The sequence below is a fragment of the Nestor notabilis genome, unplaced genomic scaffold (genome assembly GCF_000696875.1).
Source record: "Nestor notabilis isolate BGI_N333 unplaced genomic scaffold, ASM69687v1 scaffold13421, whole genome shotgun sequence".
In the NCBI taxonomy this organism is placed as follows: domain Eukaryota; kingdom Metazoa; phylum Chordata; class Aves; order Psittaciformes; family Psittacidae; genus Nestor; species Nestor notabilis.
Genome location: NW_009913434.1, coordinates 18,318 through 40,487, shown reverse-complemented (window position 1 = coordinate 40,487; position 22,170 = coordinate 18,318). Strand labels below are relative to the sequence as shown.

At 34.3% G+C, this 22,170-nt stretch overlaps 1 protein-coding gene across 1 annotated transcript in view; it reads left to right on the top strand.

Moving 5' to 3' along the window:
* The window catches only part of SLC27A6 (solute carrier family 27 (fatty acid transporter), member 6), a gene marked incomplete at its 5' end in the record, with an annotated part of 36,378 nt that overhangs the window by 12,260 nt on the left and 1,948 nt on the right, over positions 1-22,170 (top strand). Inside the window, 5 exons of the mRNA XM_010023204.1 lie at positions 446-570; positions 9,047-9,241; positions 17,408-17,498; positions 19,288-19,486; positions 20,078-20,175. Of these exons, the coding sequence (XP_010021506.1) occupies positions 446-570; positions 9,047-9,241; positions 17,408-17,498; positions 19,288-19,486; positions 20,078-20,175 (708 nt within the window). The remainder of the gene's footprint in view (positions 1-445; positions 571-9,046; positions 9,242-17,407; positions 17,499-19,287; positions 19,487-20,077; positions 20,176-22,170) is intronic.

The following is a 22,170-nucleotide window of genomic DNA, read 5'->3' as shown; positions in this document are numbered from 1 at the left end:
TGGACAAGTCAGAGCATGGGAAAGATCATTGGGTTATGGACTAATTCTGTCTGAATCTGCATTGATGAATACGTTCTTTGTTGAAAAATTAGTTTCTGTGATACCCAAATGATTTCTAATTCAGATTGACTTTTCTGGATATTTTCAGTTAAACTCTTTTGAATAATGTAAGAACTGCAACAAAGATAAGCTGTATTCTTGCTTTCAACCTTTTATCTATAGGTTTACTGTCTCACCAAGTAGGAGACTGCGTTTGTTCCACTTCTTTGTCTACCAGATTTGAACACAAGTTTTCTAATAAAAGACCTCAAATATCATATAGTTCTCTGAACGAAGCTGTTCTTAGTTCCTCTTACGTTCAATTTTGTAAAAATTGTGGACATAGCTAGCTAAAATGGCATATAGAAAAAAATGCTTCATTTCCTTTCCTACTGTTTCCATAAAGGTGCAACCTGTGTGTTAAAAAAGAAGTTTTCAGCTAGTCAGTTTTGGAGTGACTGCAAAAAGTACGATGTGACTGTCATCCAGTATATTGGAGAACTTTGCCGTTACCTTTGCAGCCAGCCAGTGGTAAGTGGAACCAAAGTGACAGCTATTTGCATGTAAGTCATATGTACATTTATTGTTCTTAATGTGGTTATGTTAAAAGGGAAATAAAACTGTACTGAGCCTGTCCCTCTGCTCATTTTTTTATTTTTTTAATGTGAGAACCTTCGAATATTTGGCGATCTGTAGACTGTAAAAAAAAAAAAACCCAAAACAAAACCCCTTGAATCAGGAAGATGTTAAAGTATTAAAAGAAAAGATTTCAAGACTAAAAACAGATGTAGTATCATGTTGTGAAAAAATATTTTTTCACAGAGTTTCACAATTTAAGTTCAGAAAACTGGGATTACTGTTCAATGTCTTTTGAGAGTTTTCAAAACTTTGTTTCTTGGCACCTATCAGAGGTCTCAAGTGCTGTAGGTCATGTTTTTGAAGGAGCACAAGAAATAATTTGCAGACTGTGTTTTAGTCTGAGTTATTAATTATTCCCCTCTTCTGTCCTTTAACTGTACAGTTAAGAGGATGGCATTTTGTTTTACCCTTTTTATCCTGTTCAGTATCTTAAAGCAAGAATGATGGATTATTTATGACTTTATGTGACTATTTTGTAGGAACTGGCATGTCTAAACTCTTTGCTTTGTAAGGCTGTGTAGATTTTTTGGTTTTGGTGGGTTTTTTGCTAGCTGGCTAAAGAGAAACATAATTCTCCTTAACAAGAAAAAATAAATTATAAAATGAAACAGTTTGATGGCTAGGTATTTGAAGAAAAATATTAAATATTTGTCAGGTTAAATCTGTAAGAGAAACATTTTCACAGAAATAAGTGGAAGGATTTAAATATGTCAGACAATCTGCTGTTATTTTTCTGGTAGGTGAAATAATTTGCCACGTTATCTCTCTTGAAGTTTCATTAACATAGAACTACTATATATACTTGCAGCATGAAAAATATAGGGCAAATACAAGTTTATAAATTCTGTGAAGATATGTGGATGGTATTCTTGAGGTTAAAGTACTATAAAGGCCTTCTATAACTATAGTTATAAAAAACTATAAAACTATAGCAATTAAGTGCTTCATTTGTTTTTTAACACTAAACTTGAAATGAATGGTGTAGATTTTGAACAAAACTTTTGGCAAGTCTCTGTGGTAGCATTAGATCTTTGCTTAGCTTTCTGATTAGTTTTGTCTTGTTTGATCTTTCTGCCTGACACAGCTGCAGCAGCTCTTGAAGACACTTTTGCAGTAGTATGTGTCTGAAACTTGTTCTGCATACAGTTTGGTTTAGTAATCTGTTGTCTGGAAAGAACATGTCTTAGTAAACAAAGTTGTCTTTTTTCCTCATGTATAAGTACAAAGACCTAGCATTATATGATGTTCATAAATTTTGCTGGGCTCCTAAGTAAGTGAGTAATCCTCATGCCTTTCAAGCTCTTTTTTTGCAGTCTTTTGATCACATTGAAAATATGAGAACCAGCATTAATAGCTAGTAGCCATCAGTAGCTACCAAATGGATTCTGCTATGAGATATTAGCATAACTAGTCTAGTGGAAGAGAAAAGTCAGCAAATTAATAACTTGATCTTGCTGGCTGACATTGCTCAAAGTCTCTTAACAGTTATCTATGAAATTTCAAAAGTACAGCATATCAGAGCTCCCTAAATACTGTCTAAGGAAAGGTCTTGGAAATACTTTTCTACTAATCTGTGGATATATTTTCCACAGAAGTTTGCAACACATTTATAATTTTAACTTTAAAGTGTATAAAAATCTTTCTAATGCACTTGCAGATTTGTTTAAAACTTGACGTAATAAGCTATTTAAATAATCCATTGCATCCTGAAGCTTTTGGAAATATATGAATGGTAATGCAGCATCTTTTTCCTGCTTTTCTGTAAAGGAGAACTGAATCCTGAAGTGATTTACAAATACAGGCTAGAAGTCAGTTTTCTTAATCATTATGTCTTATCTTCTACTCTCATAAGCCATCATATGATACTAATGGTATGATTTATGATATATTACATGAACTTGTACCCAGAAACAGGTTGGTTTGAAGGAAGGGAATTTGATAGTCAGGTAAGGAGGGAAAAATGAAACAGCAGGAACTTTGCTACACTGTGTCTGGGAATGTGCAATGCAGGTTTTACTTCATATTACATTTTATTCCCCATTAAGTTTAGCTCAATTTCTGTTCAGGACTGGGAATTGGTCTTTCTCTTATCCTTAAAATGTGGAGTAGAAATTTTTCGAGCCCCTTGCAGGTTTTCAGCATAAACATTTTATTAAACACCCCCAAACGAGTAATGTGTCACAGTTACAGACAACCACACCTATACTTTCCGTTTGAAGTCTCTGAAAAATCTCTATATGTCATTACAATTTTATTTACTGAGGGTAATTTTGTAATTTATTTATTCTTCTAGTAACCTGTGGGCGTTTTTTAAAAAATATCTGCAACCACTTATGTATGTTGTAAGTAGACATAATTTTTAATCCAAGTTGTTACTCGTTCATTACAGTATTAACAGTGCCTAAAGCAAAACTGAACACTGCTTGTATATGCAATTAGAGAAAACAGAATTTTTAACCTAAGAATGCATTCAGCATATGTAAAATGAAGCTTAGAAATGAACCTTGGGTTTGGAAGCTTGTATTTTTTTGCCTCCAGACTATATCAGGAGAAAAAAACTGTATATCCAATAAAGTTTGTGCTGTAAAATTCCATGACTACAACAATAGTATTATTTTTAAAAAGTATAATCCCATCCAATTTGACTACTGCCTTCTGATATTTTAATGCCTTCTGATACTTTAATGTACTGGCATACCTCTCTTAGACTCCATCCACATGATGGTTCTGTGTCGGCTTTCTCATTCTTCCCACTAATAATGGCTTTTCAGGTTTTCTTCCTGGAAAAGTTTACTGCAGTGTTCATAGATAACAACGTTCTTAAATTCCCTTAGGCCTTAGGAAGCATTGGTTTTCCATACCCAAAACAGCACTGAAGGCTAGTTGTGATGTCATTGCTAGCACAGTGGCTCAAGATTTTTCTGACTCTATAAGAGGTCACGCAACCTGAAGAATCTCCTTCCAGCTTCTTCTCCTGGATACTCATCTTCTGGGTTAAGGTAGTGCAGTCATGCAGAAAATGAATGGTCACTGATAGGGAAGCCTAGAAACCACAGTCATACTTCCACAAAGGGAAGCTTCATATTGCTCACTGAATATTGTGTGCAATGTGGAGCATAAGAAATAATTTGTGCATGCTTTAATTCTCTGAACTGACCTTTGGAAAGTTTTTATTTTGACTCGTGGGCTCCTAGGACAACCACCAAAATTAGTGGGTGGAATACTGACAAAAGCGTTTTTTTTTGTTGGCAGATACTTTCCAAGGAAATAGAAGTTCAGCTAAAGAGAACATTTCTTATTAGAAGAGGTAAAGGAAGACAACTGTTAGGATCTAATCCTACTAATTTATCAGGAGATTGATTAATGAAAGTGTGGTGAGATTTTGAGATACACTGAACAGGAAACAACCAGTTCCTAAACTGGAAGGCTATGTCCTGTTCCTAGAATTCCTATTCCTTTCTTAACAGTGCATGTCTTCAGCACCCTGTTTTCTTTTATTTGTATTTTTAAATTTGGGTATGTATTTTGCTCCAAAAATCTAGTTGCAATTTGTAGTTAAACATTATTGGAAAGTCCTTGTAAGCATGCATCTTGAAGAATTTATTACATGTGTCATCATAATTGCAGTAAGATTATTTCTCTTCTTACAGTCTCTCTACTAACTACCTGATGACCCCTTCTTAGGGAACTGGTGAATGTGTTGCTACAGACATTCCTTGTAAATACATGAATGTAAATTCTGTGTGGTCTGTCCATCATATTTTATATTTAACAGGTGTTTGCATTTCTTTGGCCCTGAGATTACTTATAGTTTCATCAAGGCCACAATACAGGAAACATGTCATGTCAGCTTTGCTTGAAGTTGCATTTGCTTCTCTTCATTTGGCTTTTCCTGCTGCAGAAATGGTAAAAGTAGGACAATGAAACTGTTTTCTTACATTCTTTTGAAGCAGCTCCTAAGTACATTTTTAAATAGCTGCAGTCATGAATCCTTTCTTCACCACTTAATGTGCTGTTGATGGCACTTTAAAAGGCATTTCTTTTATCAACAACTTAATCATGTAGATAGTCCACATAGTTTACAGAGAACACTTAAGAAGAAAAGTCTGGCAGATGGAAAAATCCAGGTTTGTGGTATTTAGTGTAATAAGGCAGATCCTGACTTGTCAGTTAATTACTATACAAATGAAAACAAGCATTCAAAATGGAGAAATAGTCTGTCAGAACTGATATATGATTTCTGCAGATGTTTGGTACAGGGTTCAAAGATCTAAGCAGAATAAACTGAAGTCCAAGTGTAAGGTAAGAACAGTTCTTGCTTATTAATATTTCAAAAAGGCATTGAAAAAAAAATTTAACTATATTGTTGGAAATAAATGGATAACTGAATCCCCATTTTATTTCAGAATCAGCTTTAAGAAAAGAAAATAGTGCAGGAAAATAAATATTTTTAAAAAGCCTTGGAAATATGTTCTAATGTTCTGTTATTCTAAAATTTGTTTCCCTAGTTATCTGTAGAAAACTATCAATCACATTCAGAAATGCAAAGCATGAACAACTTCTCAGAGGACAGACCTTGTTTGAACTTATTTGTGATAGTTGACCAAGGCAAGGCACTGAGTCCTTCATAAGTGAGATATTCTGAGGAAATACAGCTTTTAGTGAAGAAAGTGTTAGTGAGGTACTGTGCTGTTACAGCAGGCTCGAATATGCATGCAGCCGCACTGCATACCAGCTGTTGCAGGGGGAGCTTGCTGGCATGCCACAACTTGTACAGGAGTCAAGAATGGCACAGGGAGAGTAGAGCTTATGATGAGAGATGTGTACAAGGTGATTTCCTGGAATTCCTCCTACTCCTGTAATTCTGTCTGCTATACCACAGAGAAGCTATTTGATAAAATGGCATCTGAATATGGCAGAAATTCAAAGAGTGACTGTTCAGTGCCATAGCTTGTTTAAAGCATATGTTCCTGCATATTTCATTTATTTCTAGTCCCATGCATTAGGGCACTCTTAAGTGTGCATCACTCAACCAGGTTTCTAGAATTTCTTGGAATTATCATCCTTTTTCTTTCACTTCTCTTATTTATTGCGTTCTATTTACTGCATAAGTTTTTGACCACATTGGCCATGGATACTAACATGTCTAGAGTTGGCAGTGATTTGGACAATAATACATATGATGAATATATAGATCTAGTAATGAAAAATATATTAAAATGGCCAGATTTTATTTACTGTGATTCACTTTCCATTGAAAGTTAGCTGCATGAAAAGCTAACATGAATTCATGTCATGTATTAGTTATACAGATTAGGTAAAAATATGTAAAACATAGCTATATAAATTTCCTCACATGTAAAACTGATGTGACATCACTGTTTAAAGTTTCCCTCATTATAATCATTCTCTTCATACCTATGAAACCTGCTAGAAAATTAAATTACATGTACTTTCCATTCTTACAGTTGAAAGTCTGCAAAATGTATGACAGTTTTTATGCCTTTTCCTCAGAAAGCCCTGCAGTACTCTACAGGGAGTCTTAGATCAACAGATGTGTATAACTGTGATGGAGCTGACTAAATCACAAATACAGAAGTTGCAGTAATGCAGTGTAACAGAAAATTTGCCTTATTTGTGAAGAATTACTGACCTTCCTTTTAAGAAAATTTGCTCTCTCTAATTAGTTCTTGATTGTATCATACACCTTTTTTTGTATTTTTGCAAAAGGGCTGAAGGCATTAGGAGAATGCTTCTTTTAATACTTCAAGTGAGATAGTCATATACTGTACTGTGAATAGGTGTTAACATTGCAAGCATAGTAGAATGCTGATCTGTCAAGTTTATTCTGTGTGTTTTCCACTACAGAAACAACTTTGTGGTGCAGTAATGTAAAGCAGCCAAAATAACATGAGGAATTAAAGGTGTAAATGAGGCCATAATTGTCTTGGAAAAATAATTTAAAATCCATGTAGGCCACTCCTTCCTAGTTCATCCTAGTTTGTGTTTTTGCAACAAGCAGCTATCAATGTTTTTATTTTTCTTAAAGAATAAATAATAGAAGCAAACTTACCTGCTTATTAACTTAGTCTCTAGAGATTTTAAATGTTCCTAGCCTGATGAATGGCCCACTTAATTAGTATGTGTACATATATGCACGTGTTTGTCTCTTCTGTTCAGCATGGAACAAAGGATTTCTTTGAAAGAATCTCATGTGCTATTTTTCCTCTCTTAGAAGAGGCAGTACATTTAAGTAATTCAGTGGCATCAGCAAGGGGTTACTGCAGTTCAGTTACTGACAAGTTAATTTCAGTTTAGTAATGAAACTGTAAGGAAAATAATCATCTTTGGAAAGTTTTTAAGTTGAGCTGACTGGAATATTCTAAACATGGTGGACAACTTTCTGTGTGGAAGAATTAAAAAAAAAAAGAGTTAAAGTTCAAAGTAGCACTCTTACAAAAAAAGAATACTTTTTGATGATTGAAAGTACATTATTTTTGAATGTCACATTATTTCAGGTATCTGCAAACCTACACTCTTGCATTGTGATATTGCATCTGAAGTTGAAAGCTCAATAATCAAACTGCTCCAAAAATAACTATGGGCAATTTTTAGACACTTTGTTCCAGGCCATGTCCCTGGTCAGTTTCATTGTACACTGTAACGCAGCACTTTCTAATAATAATTTAACATGAAATCTGTGAAGCACGTGTTTATGTGGTTAGAAATTACTTTCGCATCTGAACTAAGGTAGGGGAGGAGAAGGGAAAAAGAAAGAATTGGGTTGTTGTAAAAACAGAATGTTTAGTGATGAAGGAAGGCCTGTGAGTGAGGTAGTTACGAAGTAAAATAGGATAATGCCTCAGATTGTAATCTGCCAAGACCTATCTGCATCTAGGGAAATAGGTGAGTTCCGTGCTGAATCATTCCATCAAGAAGACTTAATTTCCAAAAGAAAGACTCTGAAGCTCAAAAGAGGACTTTTTTATCCTGTGAGTTAGGGGTTTCGAAGAGGTCGGTCTTTGTGACTTAGAGGAGGAACTTAAAATTTCACTGTGTTTGCAGTTTTTGTTACAGGACTGAGAGTTCATTGTCCTTATGAAACTGAATTTGGCCAAGATGCAAGCCTCTGGAGAACGCTTCTGTCTATGCAATCAGTAGAAACTTCACTGGTTTTAATATACAAAATAAAGATTCCTGTTTCAGTCAGCTGACGAGACCTCTTCACAGAACTAGTTTGCTGTAGTTTTATGTGACATTAAAGGTGCTAAAATGGATTTTCACTACAAAGACACACCTAATTCACACTGGATTAGAGTTTGGAAGGGAAAAGGAAACTAGACTAGAAGAACAGAAAATAGGGACTATTTGCTTTCTGTATTAAATATATGTGGACTTATATATACACGCACATGTAAATATATAAAGAGTGTGAATATGTGCATGTATGTGCATATGTACATAGACAGGTGTTTGTATACATATGTGTAAGTGTACATAGTAGAAGTATACACTGACAGTGTTGCGGTACCAGAGTGCTCTGCAGTTCTAAAGGTATGTGATGACATACCTTTATTTATTTTGCGCTGTCTCACTTCTAGGGCATTCTGTATTGCCACTTACAATGATTAACAAGGGAGTCTTATTTTAAAACAGGTAAAATCAAAACCAAACCAAACCAACAATTTAGATTTTTTGCCTTCTGATACTTCAGCTGAAATCTGATTTGTATTTTAAAAGTGCTCAAGCAATCTCAACGTTTGAGAATGTGTTCATAAAATTAGAGTCTCACGGAACTGGATGAACATGTACAATTGTGTTTCTTGTAATAAAACAGCGGAGGTGACAACAGTAACTCAAGTTCACCAAGAAATAACATATTCCAAGTAACACTGAATAAAACCTTGCAAGTCTTAATATTGAAAGAAATACAGAAGATGACTCATATACAGTGTGTGGGAAGGAGCAGATATTACAAGTGTGTGAAATCTGAAGACACAAGAAAGTAACTATTAATCTCTGCTGACTTAAATCCCTTCACAGAAATGATGTCTCTGTTCTTCCCAGTTTTCTAATTCCTGAGTGGAAACAGACTGAGACAATGCAACTTTAAAAACATGGAAGCATTTATATAAATTAATGTAGCTATTATTCAGGAAATAATTTGCTTGTTCAACAAGATAATAGGGGTTTTATTGCAGTTCGCTACATTGTAGCTGTAGGTGAGCTATGGCAGCTTTCTTTAACTTCTTGATTGTTTCTTGTTGTTGTTTATACTTAATGTAATTAAAGAAGGTACATGCAACAATCAAATGCAGTTACCAGTATATTATATTTAAAATTACATTTTCTTTTTTTTCTTTAACAGAAGGAAGGAGAAAAAAATCACAAAGTTCGACTAGCAGTTGGAAATGGAGTAAGAAATGATGTATGGAGGGATTTTTTAAACAGATTTGGTTCTGTTAAGATCTGTGAGTTTTATGGTGCTACTGAAGGAAACATTTGTTTCATGAATCACACAGGAAAAATTGGATCTGTTGGACGCACCAATTTCTTTTATAAGGTGACTATTGATTTACATTTTACTTTGATAAAGGTAAACTATTTCTCAATTTGACCACAGATCATGAGGTAATAAATCCAAGGTAAATTTTTTGGCTTAATTACCCTCTGTAAAATCTTGGCTGCCAAAGTACTGCAGATAGTGCTTAGCACCCAACCCAGTTACACTTTCAGCAGTAACGCTTAGATTTTTCTTAAGGTTCAAGAGGCAAAAAGGCCTTGCCTCTTCTGACTTTTTAGTAGGTTCCAAATATCATTTCAAATCTTTGTATTAAAGGACAAAAGAGGAAGTTAGATTTGTTTTAATACCTAAGAACTTATCAGCTGTAAAATAAACATACAAGTATCCTTCCTGAATTGGTGTTCTACAGATTATATTTAAAGCAGTTTCCAAAAAGTGTATTTACAGTGAATATTACTATGTAAGTACTTGGCATGGGAATTAATAGCCATTAAAATGACACACAGGCAGACACAACTTTAAGAGATATTTTATACCTAGGTGCAATTAAACATAAGTAACTCAACTCAAACAACATCTAGTCTATATCATTATCCAGAAATTTCCAAGATAACACAATACAAATATAATCACTATTGAGTAATTGTGACAAACTTGCCAAGAATATTAATTTAAAAATCTTAATTTCCTTTATATACCAAATCTGCTATATTTATTTGGTTTGTTCTAGGTTATTAAAACTAGAAAAAGCACACATTTCTTGCACTGCTTATTCAGTAGCCTCTATAACGTTTTTCATCAGCTTTGACAATGGGAATTACATGTCTTGGAGAAAAGGAATACATAGTATTTATGTCACATATGGTGGCTTTCCTTCATCCTTCTGAGTAAATGAAGAATTTATTTCAGCTTGAAATTCATAGATAGATTTCTCCCTTTGGATGCTATTAAGAACATCTCTTAAATGGTTTATGAAGTCAGCAAGTAATATGTATCCCAAGCCTTAGCTAGTAATATGAAAAATTTAGAAAAGTTTTCTATCAAGGAGACTCAATATTCAACATTATGTTGTTATTTACACCAATTTTTACTCATCTTGAAATAAATAGGATTAAATGCATTGCCTAGAATTTGCAAATTAAATGAGATATATATACCTATCTATACTGTGATACTTGTTTACATATACAAATCCTGCTGGCTTAAGTGGCATCTGTGCTCCTGAGAACTGATAGTAAAACATCCTGACAAAACTTTTTTTCAGAGAATGATGTAAAAATACTCAGAGGTATCTTCTGATGGCATGCAGATAGTTTTCTAGGTAGCATATGTTCCAGGGTCCACAACTTCAATAAAGCATCATCACATTACGATGACTGCAGACTACTTTACAACTCAGGGCCAGAGGAATTCTTCACTTCTGGGATATGAAGCTAGACTGGAGGGAAGAACTTAGAAACACTCAGGAAAACACCAAAAGAGCTACTGTATTTTTCAGAAACTGTTGAGAGTTCAGGAATTTAAGGAGACTGACTCTGCTGATTTACTGGTCTACACGACTTGTGCTCTGTAGTATGCACGGTGGACATCTGGTGCTCATGTCTAGAAGGGTAGAGATCCACTACAGAAAATGAGGAATCTGGAATTTAGGAAGTAGTAGGTGAACCGGGAACCTTAGGGCTGTTGTTGATTTTTGTTTCAGTCTTTTATAAACCACATGCTTTGATTATTTTAAACCATTTTTTTTCTTTAAATCTTAGCAAATGTTAAATTTGTTCCAAACCTGAGCAAAATTATTTTCAATATTTTAGAAATTTTGACTGAGTTACGACATAATTCGTTAACCTTTTGGAAATACCATGTAAAGGTTACAGCAGATAAAGGGTTAGACTTCAAATTGGCTATTTATTGATTTAAATATCTCTATTTTTAATCAAGTAGCGTTGGGGTTTTGCATGTATTAACAGGGTCACTTCATATGTCAATAGCATATGCTGTTTGTGTTTCCAAAAGGAAGACTAGTATTCTGGGGCTTTTTGCACTTGAAATATGTTACTTTTTCCTCTTTAATGATGGGGCTTATGATTTGAGTTAGTCACTGCAGATTAGGAGAAAAAACTAGCTCTTGCAAACTGCAGTTAAAAAATAAATGCAGTGGTAACTGAATACTTGATCTCACTAGACATCTTTTCTGTATTTTCTATACTATTCTAAGTTGTAACTGTTGTACTCTATGAAAACATCAGTATAGTCTGCCAAGATAATTATGGATCATCCCTTTTTTTACTCAGTATGAATATGGAAAGACCATAATATGGAAGGAACTAGAAAAAGCCATTCATTGCACTTGGCTTGGCTTGAAATCAGTTTTATTATGTCTTTTTCTACACTCTCTTTTCCCTAGAGATAAATCCACATTAAGACTTTGGTTATTTCCATAGTTTCTCATATAAGGAAAGTACCCAAAGCAAGTTATTTGTGATCAGGTTCAATATTTAGCTACTGCCATTCTCCAAAGGACTTGAGTTGTAATGGCTCTGAACCCTTCCTCCAAAGTATATATATTTGGCATTGTATGACTGTAGAGTTTGAGAAAAGAATGAAGGTTGGCATGGAAAACCAGATTCGATGCAGAGACAAATTACTTTGCCTTGGTTACATGGACATAGTATGTTTAGCCAGGTCAGTGGGTGGATTATATGACTCATTTTATGTGGAAATAGAACTGCCCCAAATCTCATCTAAATCAAGGAAGTTTCAGAGGCTGATCCACAGCTCCATCATTACTTTTTTGTAAGTAGTATGTTTCAATCCAGTCATAGTTGTGTGACACACATGGCCTCTCTCTCTGAACGAATATGTGTCAGTGGGAGGACATGGCATATTAATAATATTACGATAGTTACATGTCTCAAATTAACAGTTCTGCAATTTGTTAACTACCTGGTCTCTGTTCTGTCACCAGTGCAGTTCCTCTGTATGGTGGTTCCTTCAGTCTGCTTCGTGATACTTCTTTGCAGGAGCAGCTAGCTCCCTCATATGCTGAAGCAGAAGAGTGTTGACATAAGAAAGGGCTTGCTGTAGTGCAGTTTCAGAAAAGTCTTAATGAGGTTAAGAGAGAGAAGGAATGTTGAAAATATGAGACATACTTTTCAGCATTTTTTTTTTTTTAAGTACATATTTAAAAGAATACTGAAGTTTGGGGGCCTTTTATATGTGGTTTTGGTTACTCCACAATCTGCGAGTACTGTGACACAAACTGTGTATTTTGATGACATAGATAAGTTTGGTTTTACTTATTACAGGCATTTGTTGTGGGTTATTTAAAATACGTTTTAAAGGTTACAGATTGTTAATGCATTGTCAAGTGTAGTTACTGTATTTGTTTTACTTCAGTCTGAATGACATCTGCTGGACATCTAGCAATACGTAAAGGAGAGCAGCTTTATTTCTGATTTGCTGAACTATAAATGATCTGAAATTGGAAAGGGAGACTGTCCCCTGCTGAAAAGCAGAGAATGGCAGAGACAAGGCCCAGCCATCCAATTGCTGGGTTTTTTGGTTTTTGGGGTTTGTTGTGTTGTTGTTGGTTTTTTTTGTTGTTGTTTCTTCAAATAAATGCTCCAACAACCTCTGAAACATTATTCTCTTAACACATGGGACAATATGAGGGATACCCTTAGACATAGTCTCTAGGGATTTCCCTAACACCTATTTCTTAAACTGGGAATAGAGAGAGAATTGAGAAAGAGGAGAAGAGGCCTGTGTGTTCATATATTTGATACAGTGAAGGAGAAGGAACTAACTTACTCTCTTTCTGTTGGCATAATTGCACAGTTGAAATGAAGTAAATTCATTATAAAAACCCATACATACACTTACCGACAGTATAATGGGGACAGTAGTAGGTAGGTTTAAAGTATTTTTAGCAGGGAAAAAAGAAAAGAAATAGCAAGGCGTTTCTGCTGTATGTGATGGCAGTGGCAGTTTTTTAATGGTGAAATGCAGACAGAAGTAATAGCTTTAAAGGACAAATTGAGCTCTTAGAATGACCAAAGTAACATTTCTGTCAGTAACTACCAAGGGTTGGGGACAAACACTTATGATAAATACTAAGGTTCTACAGAACACATTTATTTTCATAAATTGGAAGACAACATAATAGGAAGAAACAGATGAATGTTACAGCAGTTGCCAGACATCCAAGAACCACTGTGTGTGAGATGTTAACTCAAAGGAGTGTTCTTATTTGCACTTTTTATTTTCACACTATACTTTTTGTACAAGAGGCATTGGTTCATGTGCTTGAAAGCATCACTGTGGTGTATGAATAAATCCTGCAATAAGGATGTTCATACAGAGTCAATGAATGGAAAAGTAAAAGCCTCTGAATAGCTTTTCAGCTGGTTTTACAAAGACGATAGTGCATAGATTAGCATAGTAATATAATGTATTACTATATTTACATCTGGTATACATATGTATATTGTTAATGATTAATTTTATTAAAATTTTATTATATAGGACATACATTATGTGTATTTATATAAATGCGATATGGGAAAAAATCTGTAAGACTCTTAGTCATGTCTATCAAATATATATATATAAATCTTTCTTACCCTGAAATAAATTCTGAGTGATGGCAGAGAACATGCAATGGGAGAGTGAGACTAGTGAGATCCAATGAAGCTTCTAAGAAGGGCTAAAAGTAACCCATGGCAAGTACACCTGAAAAAACAGCATGTAAAATAAATATTCCACTCTTTATTTATAAATGTATTTTTTCATTATTTTAAGTATTCCAAGTATTCCAAGAGTCTAACTCTCTCTTACTCATAACTGTATGGATCAAAACCAGCTTTGAGCAGAGGAACTTTTAAATCTTATACCAAATCATAAATAATTTCAACATATAAAATATTTCGTCTTTTACACAGCAACGCATAATTAGTATGACGCACTTTTTTCATGCAGTCATAGAACTTAAGTGGCATAAGAGATACTTCTTAGTTTAAAAGTAAACTAAGTTAGGATTAAGACCCTGGAAAACTGGATTCACAGGAAGAACATTAGCATGTCTTAATCCAAGCAATGGAAGCTCTTAAGTTCATTGGCCAATGAAAATGAGCATTGTTTCTGCTCTTTTGACTGGTTTTGAGCTAAAATAATCTATGGTACTTCAACTGTATTCCAGGGTATTTTATTATAGTATCTGGTGATTCAATTAGTATCACTCATGACTTCTAAAAGTATTTTTCTTGGTTTTGTTTACTTTGACAAACGAAACAACTGTGCAGAGGACCTATACATCTACTCTTTAAAGCGTAAGAATGTATTACAAGTATATTTTAAAATCTTTTGTAAGATACGATGATACTATGCTCCAGAATTTTTTTTTTTCCTTGCATTTCACTTTTTTAAGACTTTTGGAATTGTTACATGTAATGCTTTGTTTTGTAAACAGATGTTCTCCTAGAGAATTCAACAATATTTGTCTCTAAAATAATTAAAGGCAAAGCAATAGCTTGTGATCCTTGTCCTCTGACGGAGGTTCTGTGAGCATTCACTGTAAGTGGAATAACAGAAAATAACAGAGTTATTTTCAAAACAATATTCAACCTCAAATATTTCCAGTCAATTACAAAATAAAAAAGGAGTATGGAGGTGGGATGCTGTTACTAGATAACATCCATGTAGCACAGTAAAAGACAATAATGTTGCAGGTTAACTCATTTTAGACAAATGACGCTTTTTGTTTGATATATTTATGTAGTGCTTTAGGGAGTAAAATATAGATTAAAATGATGACTGATGAGTGAAGTAGTCTGAAATGCTTCAACAGCTCAGCCCCTCTTTTCCAATAAATTTGAAATAACAAGATAAACAAATGTAGGCCTGAACCCATACTAAATGTTTGGCTCTGAAGCTTTCATTTTCTAATATTTAATATGAAAAGAAAGCTGTTTCCACAGAGACAGCTATTTGCACATTATGTATTGGAATAGTTTCATTATGCATGTCTAATGCAATATGTGGGGGTTTCTCCTTTTAATTACGTATTTGCATAAGTATTATTTTAAAAAGCTAACTTGAATAGGCATGGTTAATACTCTAAAGTTGCAGGCATTAAACGACATCTGCGGCAAAGGCTCAACAATTCAATTTTTAGACTATTTCAGATACTAAATTAAAGTTTCTGAGTATTTGTAACAGCATACTGCATCATACAGACTAGTATGTCAACAAGATACACCTCTTAAGATCTGAAGGAATGATCAGATAAAAATGGAACTGAACAGGGCACGCTGCTGTTCTAATCAAACGAAAATACCAGAATAACATTTTATAGCACTTCATTCTAATTACTTACATTATTCATTGCATTTGAATATCATATGAAACCTATTACAGTAGTAAATACCAGTGTAAAAAAAAAACCCTGAAAAGGAACAGCAAGTAAATTCAGACAGCCAAAAGAAAAAACTCTTAATAAAAAATTACTTGTGTTTATTATGAATATATCCCATTTTTTTCATCAAGAAGAATATTATTATTTTCTAATTATGGTGAACTTTTCAGCTTTCAAATATTTAATTATTTTAGAGACAAATATTGTTATTTGACTTCGGCTATTAGGCAGGTAAATGCTATAGTATGTAGTCATTAGGAAAATAAAACCCACAAAAATTCACTTAATTCAAGAAGTGTCAAATTCTTGGATCATTAACTGATTTTGTATGCTATGACCATGTTCCTTTGGTCAAGTATTAAAAATATCTTTTTGTTTCAGACTTGGGGTAGAAGGAAGACACATTGAAAAGACTCAGTCAAATAAGTTTGTCCATACGAAGCTGAAATTTTGTGCTTGATGTTTGATTCAAGTTGCTGTTTATTCAGACTTCCTTGAAAACAAAATTATGTGATATAGCTTCAGCAGCATTTCAAATTAAGACAAAATAATTAGGCAACTCTTCATCCAAATTAGCTGCAGAAAAGGGGTTTATGTTTTAGCATCCTGCCCTTTACTTCATTCTGTTTCATATCACCATCCTTAAATTATATTGCATTTCTTTATTGTAAGTAGTGCAGGTGCATATTTATGTTTTTAAAATTATTTTCTCTGATTGCCAGGATTTCTTCAAGAGAAGATAATTGCATATCCTTGGTTTCACTAGTCGTTAAATAGATTGCTGATATACTTCTTTATGAAAAGGGAAATCAGAATCCCAAGCTGGGCAAACGGAAACCTTTGGATGGTAACTGCAAACACAGTGGTCCATGTAGAATTAGTCATAAGATATCTGTCAGTGTCTTTCAAAGATCTTATTTGGATTTATATCACAATAGAAAAATGAAGTGAAGTAAGATTCAGGCCCTCTATGTTGGAGAAAAAAGGTATTGCAATTTCTAGTGTTGATAAGAGTATCTTTCCCTCTCCTTCAGCTTACTTAGAGTCACATTCTTGGTGATCCCTACACAAGAGGAAGGTTGGTTGTAAAATGTAACTAAGGAGTCAGTTAGATCAGCAGTGTCAGGACTCAAGCGTTCATAATATTTCAGAAAAATGCAGAACTAACCCTGATGTAACTGTGGAACATGCACAGCTACATGACCATGTCAATTGGCATGTGAGTATATATCCTTCTGTTGATGCTTGTGATAAGACTTCCCACCATACACCAGCCTGAGAAAGCTTGAGGGAAGAACTGAGGCTAGGTAAGCAATAGTAAATATGCCCAAATAGAAATATGCCCAAAAGGAAGCATATTTCGTTTTGTAAGGAGATTTAGGTGTTTGCTTTGCCAGTTGTTTTATGTGCCAGAAGACCCCAAGAACACTTTTCATATCAGCTACCATCATTAAATGTCAGTTAAATTCCAGATATGCTTCTATCATCCTGATTTGTGTAGGCTCTTCCACTGCTGGGTGGATCCCATAAATCACTCTTAAAAATATTAACAAAATTACAGTTCTATGTCTTCACCAAGTATTTTTGAAAGTTACAACATTATAATATTCTTTGATGTTGTTTACCTCCAGGAAATGGTGTAAGTTTACATACATGGTGTTTTCAGTTTTAAATGAAACTACATTCTGCATTTAGATGAGCAAGACTGGGGTAAAAGTTTCCTTGCTATACCTGCTGCCACCAGATGTCACTGTGTAGATGAATAACTGAGGACCCTTTTTTCCCTTTTTTAGCTTTTTTTCCCATTTGATTTAATCAAGTATGATTTCCAAAAGGATGAACCAATCAGAAATAAGGAAGGTTGGTGTGAAAAAGTTAAGAAAGGTAAGTACGTATTTTAACAGGATATAACGGCCTTTGGTTGAAACACTTCAGATAATTTTTTTAAGGAACACTGTTACTGTGTTAGTGTCCTCTGCCAACATCAACTATTAACTCTTTGCTCTGACAAAAGCAATGTGATTTTGATCTAAGACAGGACACTTAAACATTCCAGTGCTGACAGCAGAAGAACTTAGGAGAGCCTGGAATATGTTAACAGAAGAGCAATGTTCAAAAATGATGATGTGATATTATCTCTGAATATGTAGATAATGACATCTCTCATTTTTAAAGGAAGTTAACATAGTGAGATGTTTGCCTCAGAGTTCTGTGAGAAAGACTGGTCAATTAAATTAAATCCTTTTTGGTAAGAGATTAAGTGTTCCTAACTAAACAAGTTGATTAAGCTTTTTCTTTTTTTTTTCATTTTTTTGAAGAGGTTGCTTGATTATAGCCTGCCTCCAAAATACCTATCAAACAAGTGGTATCTCTTGATTACACCTATTTTCAAAGCATTTATCAGATACTGAAGCATCTCTGTTGTACTGTAGAAAGGTAGCTGTAATTAATTCCTGGAAGCTAAAGCAAAAACCCCTCATACTAAAGGTCAGGTAGACAGCTTTAACAGGGAGATGAAGCATATTTTTTCAAAAGACTTAAGAGATTCTCTAACAGGTCTTAATCAAAGATGGAAGCTTTCAGGAAAATATGGTCCCCGAAACATTAATTTTTATAGGAAATTATCTGTAGGGATGACAGACTAGCCTGTGAAGCAAACAAGTTCTCTTAATTAGACAGCTGGTCTAATTTTATTTCAGTTATACTAGTCAGTCTAATAAATAGTACTATCTCTCTACATAGACTTTTTCATACCAATACCCTGTATCTTCAGAGCATCATGGCTGCAGTGACGCTACCAGTGAACTAAATGCTTTCACCTTAAAAACTACCAATTAATGGGAAAAAGGCACATATTTTTTTATGAGGCAGCCTTGAAGAAAAAATTGCATATACTTTTTAATTTTTCTATGTTTTCATATTTATAATGCTTGTTTCTGATACAAAATAACATAAGTCTTGAACTTCATTGTCCAGAAAGTGCTTCCAAAAATGTATGAAGTTTGTACTATTCCACTTTCAGCAAACTAATAGCCAGATACTCCGTGCATGAGAGGATAATCCTAGCCCCATCTCTCCCTATTTTTGAGAAAAAAATTAAGACTATTATATTTTACTCCAAGAAGAAAACGATGAGGCTGTATCACATTAATGAAAATTCTTAAGACTTGTTCTCAGAACTTCAGAATGGAGACTACACTGGGATTTAATGCCTGGGTTGAATACCTGTTTTTTATTAACACTGTTTTTCAGTAGGAAGTGGGTGAAGCTGAGACTTATCACTCTAAATTCAGTAAGGTGTGGGGAATGGGACGGAATATTAATTTGAAGTGTGCACTTTAAGAGGTTAGTAAATGTACTAGTGAACTTATAACCGATAGATGACAGTTCTGGGAGAACAATGATGAGTCATCAGGAAGAAATACAAAAGACTGGGAATTTGAGTAGACAATATTGTACTGTTTCTGTATGGTCACTTTGCATGTAGAGGTGACCACAGGAACTGTAAAGCAGTAGAAATGGTTAGTTGTTATTTTTGGGTCTTACATATAAAACCCTGCTGTACTTGGTTCCTGGTCTTCTAAAATCATGAGTACCAAATTAATATTAATGTAAAGTACAGGAAATGTGCAATGATATCCCAGGTTTATATTCTTTCAACTTCTCTGTGCAGGTGAGGCTGGTCTTCTCATTTCCAAAGTCAATGCGAAGAACCCCTTCTTTGGTTATGCTGGCAATAAGAGACACACAGAAAAGAAATTACTCTGTGAGGTATTTAAGAAGGGAGATCTTTATTTTAATACTGGAGATCTAATGCTTCAAGATCATGAGAATTTTCTTTATTTTTGGGACAGAATTGGAGATACCTTCAGGTATAATAATTGTTTCATTTCACATTTCTTCATTAAAAAAAATGGTCATGCAGAATATAATCATACTGTTCTGTTTGTTTTCATCCTGAAGTGTTCGGTTTATTACCATTGCGATGTAGTTTATAATGATCTTATGGTGGATAATAGGAGATTAATTTTTAAAAAAAGTGTTCCCGTAGAGCTGCATAGTTTTGTAGGAATTAACGCTTTGAACAGTCTTTCCAATAAACGTAGTAACTAGTGATGGTTTTGCTACAAGCAAGGAAGTTGGATACTTAAGTGGAAAAAAATTTATCTACTGAATGCTGGTCACATTTTACATGTTTAAATACACATCAAAATATTGAAAATCATTCTATCAGATTATAATCAGTTTTCATTGCGCTTTATAGTAACGGCTAATATCCAGTACCATTTTTGAATTGCACGTCTTCTGGTGATCAGATCAACATACGAGTGTGATAAGCGGGAACAAATTTGAGATGTCGTTAGTCTGAAAGGAATGGAGTTCCTACGAAAGTTAATGTTTTTTTTCAAGAAGAGGTGTCCATATGTTTTCATGGGACTAAATTATTTTCTAATGTGTTTTAGATGGAAAGGGGAGAATGTTGCAACTACAGAAGTTTCTGATGTCATTGTAATGTTGGACTTCATACAAGAAGCAAATGTGTATGGTGTATCTGTGCCAGGTAAAAGCTTTAGCTGTATGTTTTAATTCCCCTGCTTTAGTTGTTAACCCTCATAATTCTTCTATTTCATGTTTTAAACCTAATTAAAATGTACATAGAGAATTGAAAATACCACCAGACTGTGAATAAGGCATTGAATCATGCATTTTTATGTGCATGCAGTAATGTGTGTTTTTTAAAAGTAAACTTTCATGAATATGAAAAGACGAGGAGATGTGGTGCCTGGGGACATGGTTTAGTCATAGACTTGCCAGTACTGGGTTAATGGTTAGACTTGATGATCTTAAAGGTCTTTCCAACCCAAAAGATTCTATAGTTACATAATGTAAATTAAAGATTTATTAAATTCACATCCATGGAAAATCCACACATCCACGTGTCAAAATGTCAACAAGGTAAGAGTTGTAGGTAAAGTAACTCTAAGGGTAAGTGTATGATGATACTCTTCTGTATTATTTTACTTTCCACTTAGCCTCATAAAACATCTGTAAACAGGTATATTACAAAACCAAGAACAAGGTCAAAAAGAGAATTAAGAAAAATAAGAAAACAGAGAGAAAAATAAATAAAAAAATAAGAAATACTTTTCTTTTTTTATTTTTTTGTTAATTTTCATGAGATCATCTGAGCTTGATTCCCATTTATGCTAAATCTTTTCTTATAATGTGAATTATATCTGTCTAGGTTAAAGATAAGTTTCTTTATAGGAGTCCATATGGTGCTGTGCTTTGCATGAGTAGCTAAACCAGTGCTGATAACTTACCAATGCCTGGCTATCACTAAAAAAACCTTGCACAGGATCAAGGCTTTCTCCCTGCAGCGAGTGTGCTGGAGCGGGCAAGAAATCGGGAGCCGATGTGGGTGGGACATTTGGTCCAAACTGAGCAAGGGGATGTTCCATATCCGATGATGCCATGCTCAGTACTAAAAGCTTGGGAAAGGCTAGGAAAGGATATTTGTGTCTGCCTGACTATGTGAAACAACTAAGGAAGTCCTGGTTTTGCTTTGCTTCTGCATGGAACTTTTGCCTTCCCTATTAAATTGCCATTATCTTGATACATGAGTCTTCTTGTTTTCCTTCTATTCCCTTGCCATTCCGTGGTAGAAGGAAGTGAGAAGCTGCCTGGATGCAGGCTGAAGCCACCACAAAATGATAAAAAGTTTAAAATGTGAAAAAGTTGCCACCTCTAATTTAAAGCCACACAATAAGAAAGATCATAATAAAGAAGACTGATCGAAAATCAGATGCAAAATATGAGAGCTTCTCATTTCCTATACAAGTCTTACCTGCAGATTCCTACCCAGTTTATGTGACTCTCTTGATAACTGCAATTAAACATACACAAATCAAGTTCCTTACTGATTTTGTAGCATTAGCAAATACATAAATAAATAAATAAATCTATATATATAGAAAGGAGACAAAAGATAACATTGGCAGAATGTCTTTGCCATTATTACTAGTTGGTGGTTAAAGTGTGCAGTTATTTCTGACTGTTGAAGTTCATTGCTTCTGTATTTTTCCGATTTTGGTCTTTCCCATAGACCCACAGTGCTCTCTCTTTCCACATGAACGAGTAAGAACTTGCAATCTCTCTCTGTCTTAAGGACGTTCAGACCCACAGTTTTGAGAGAAGATAATAGCAAGAGAGAAAGGCTAAAACTGAAGACATAATTATCTGATCCAGGAAAGAGGCTCAGCCCTCCTGTTTCTGAGAGAAGAATGGTGTTGATGTTTTCCACCTTTATTGATTAATATTGAGTATGGGACTCCTAACTCATTTACAGCATTATTGCTTAACTGATCATTTGAGTGATCTCCAAATATATGTAATACTGTGTAATATATTAATACAATCTTCTGGTTTTACTAAAACACAGAAGACGATGTATGACTCATTTTATTGATGTATTACAGTTCTTTTTCGTAAGGTTCATCACCAAAATGTCAACTTCATCCATGTTTCAAAATTCTTATCTCGCTTTTTCCTCCCA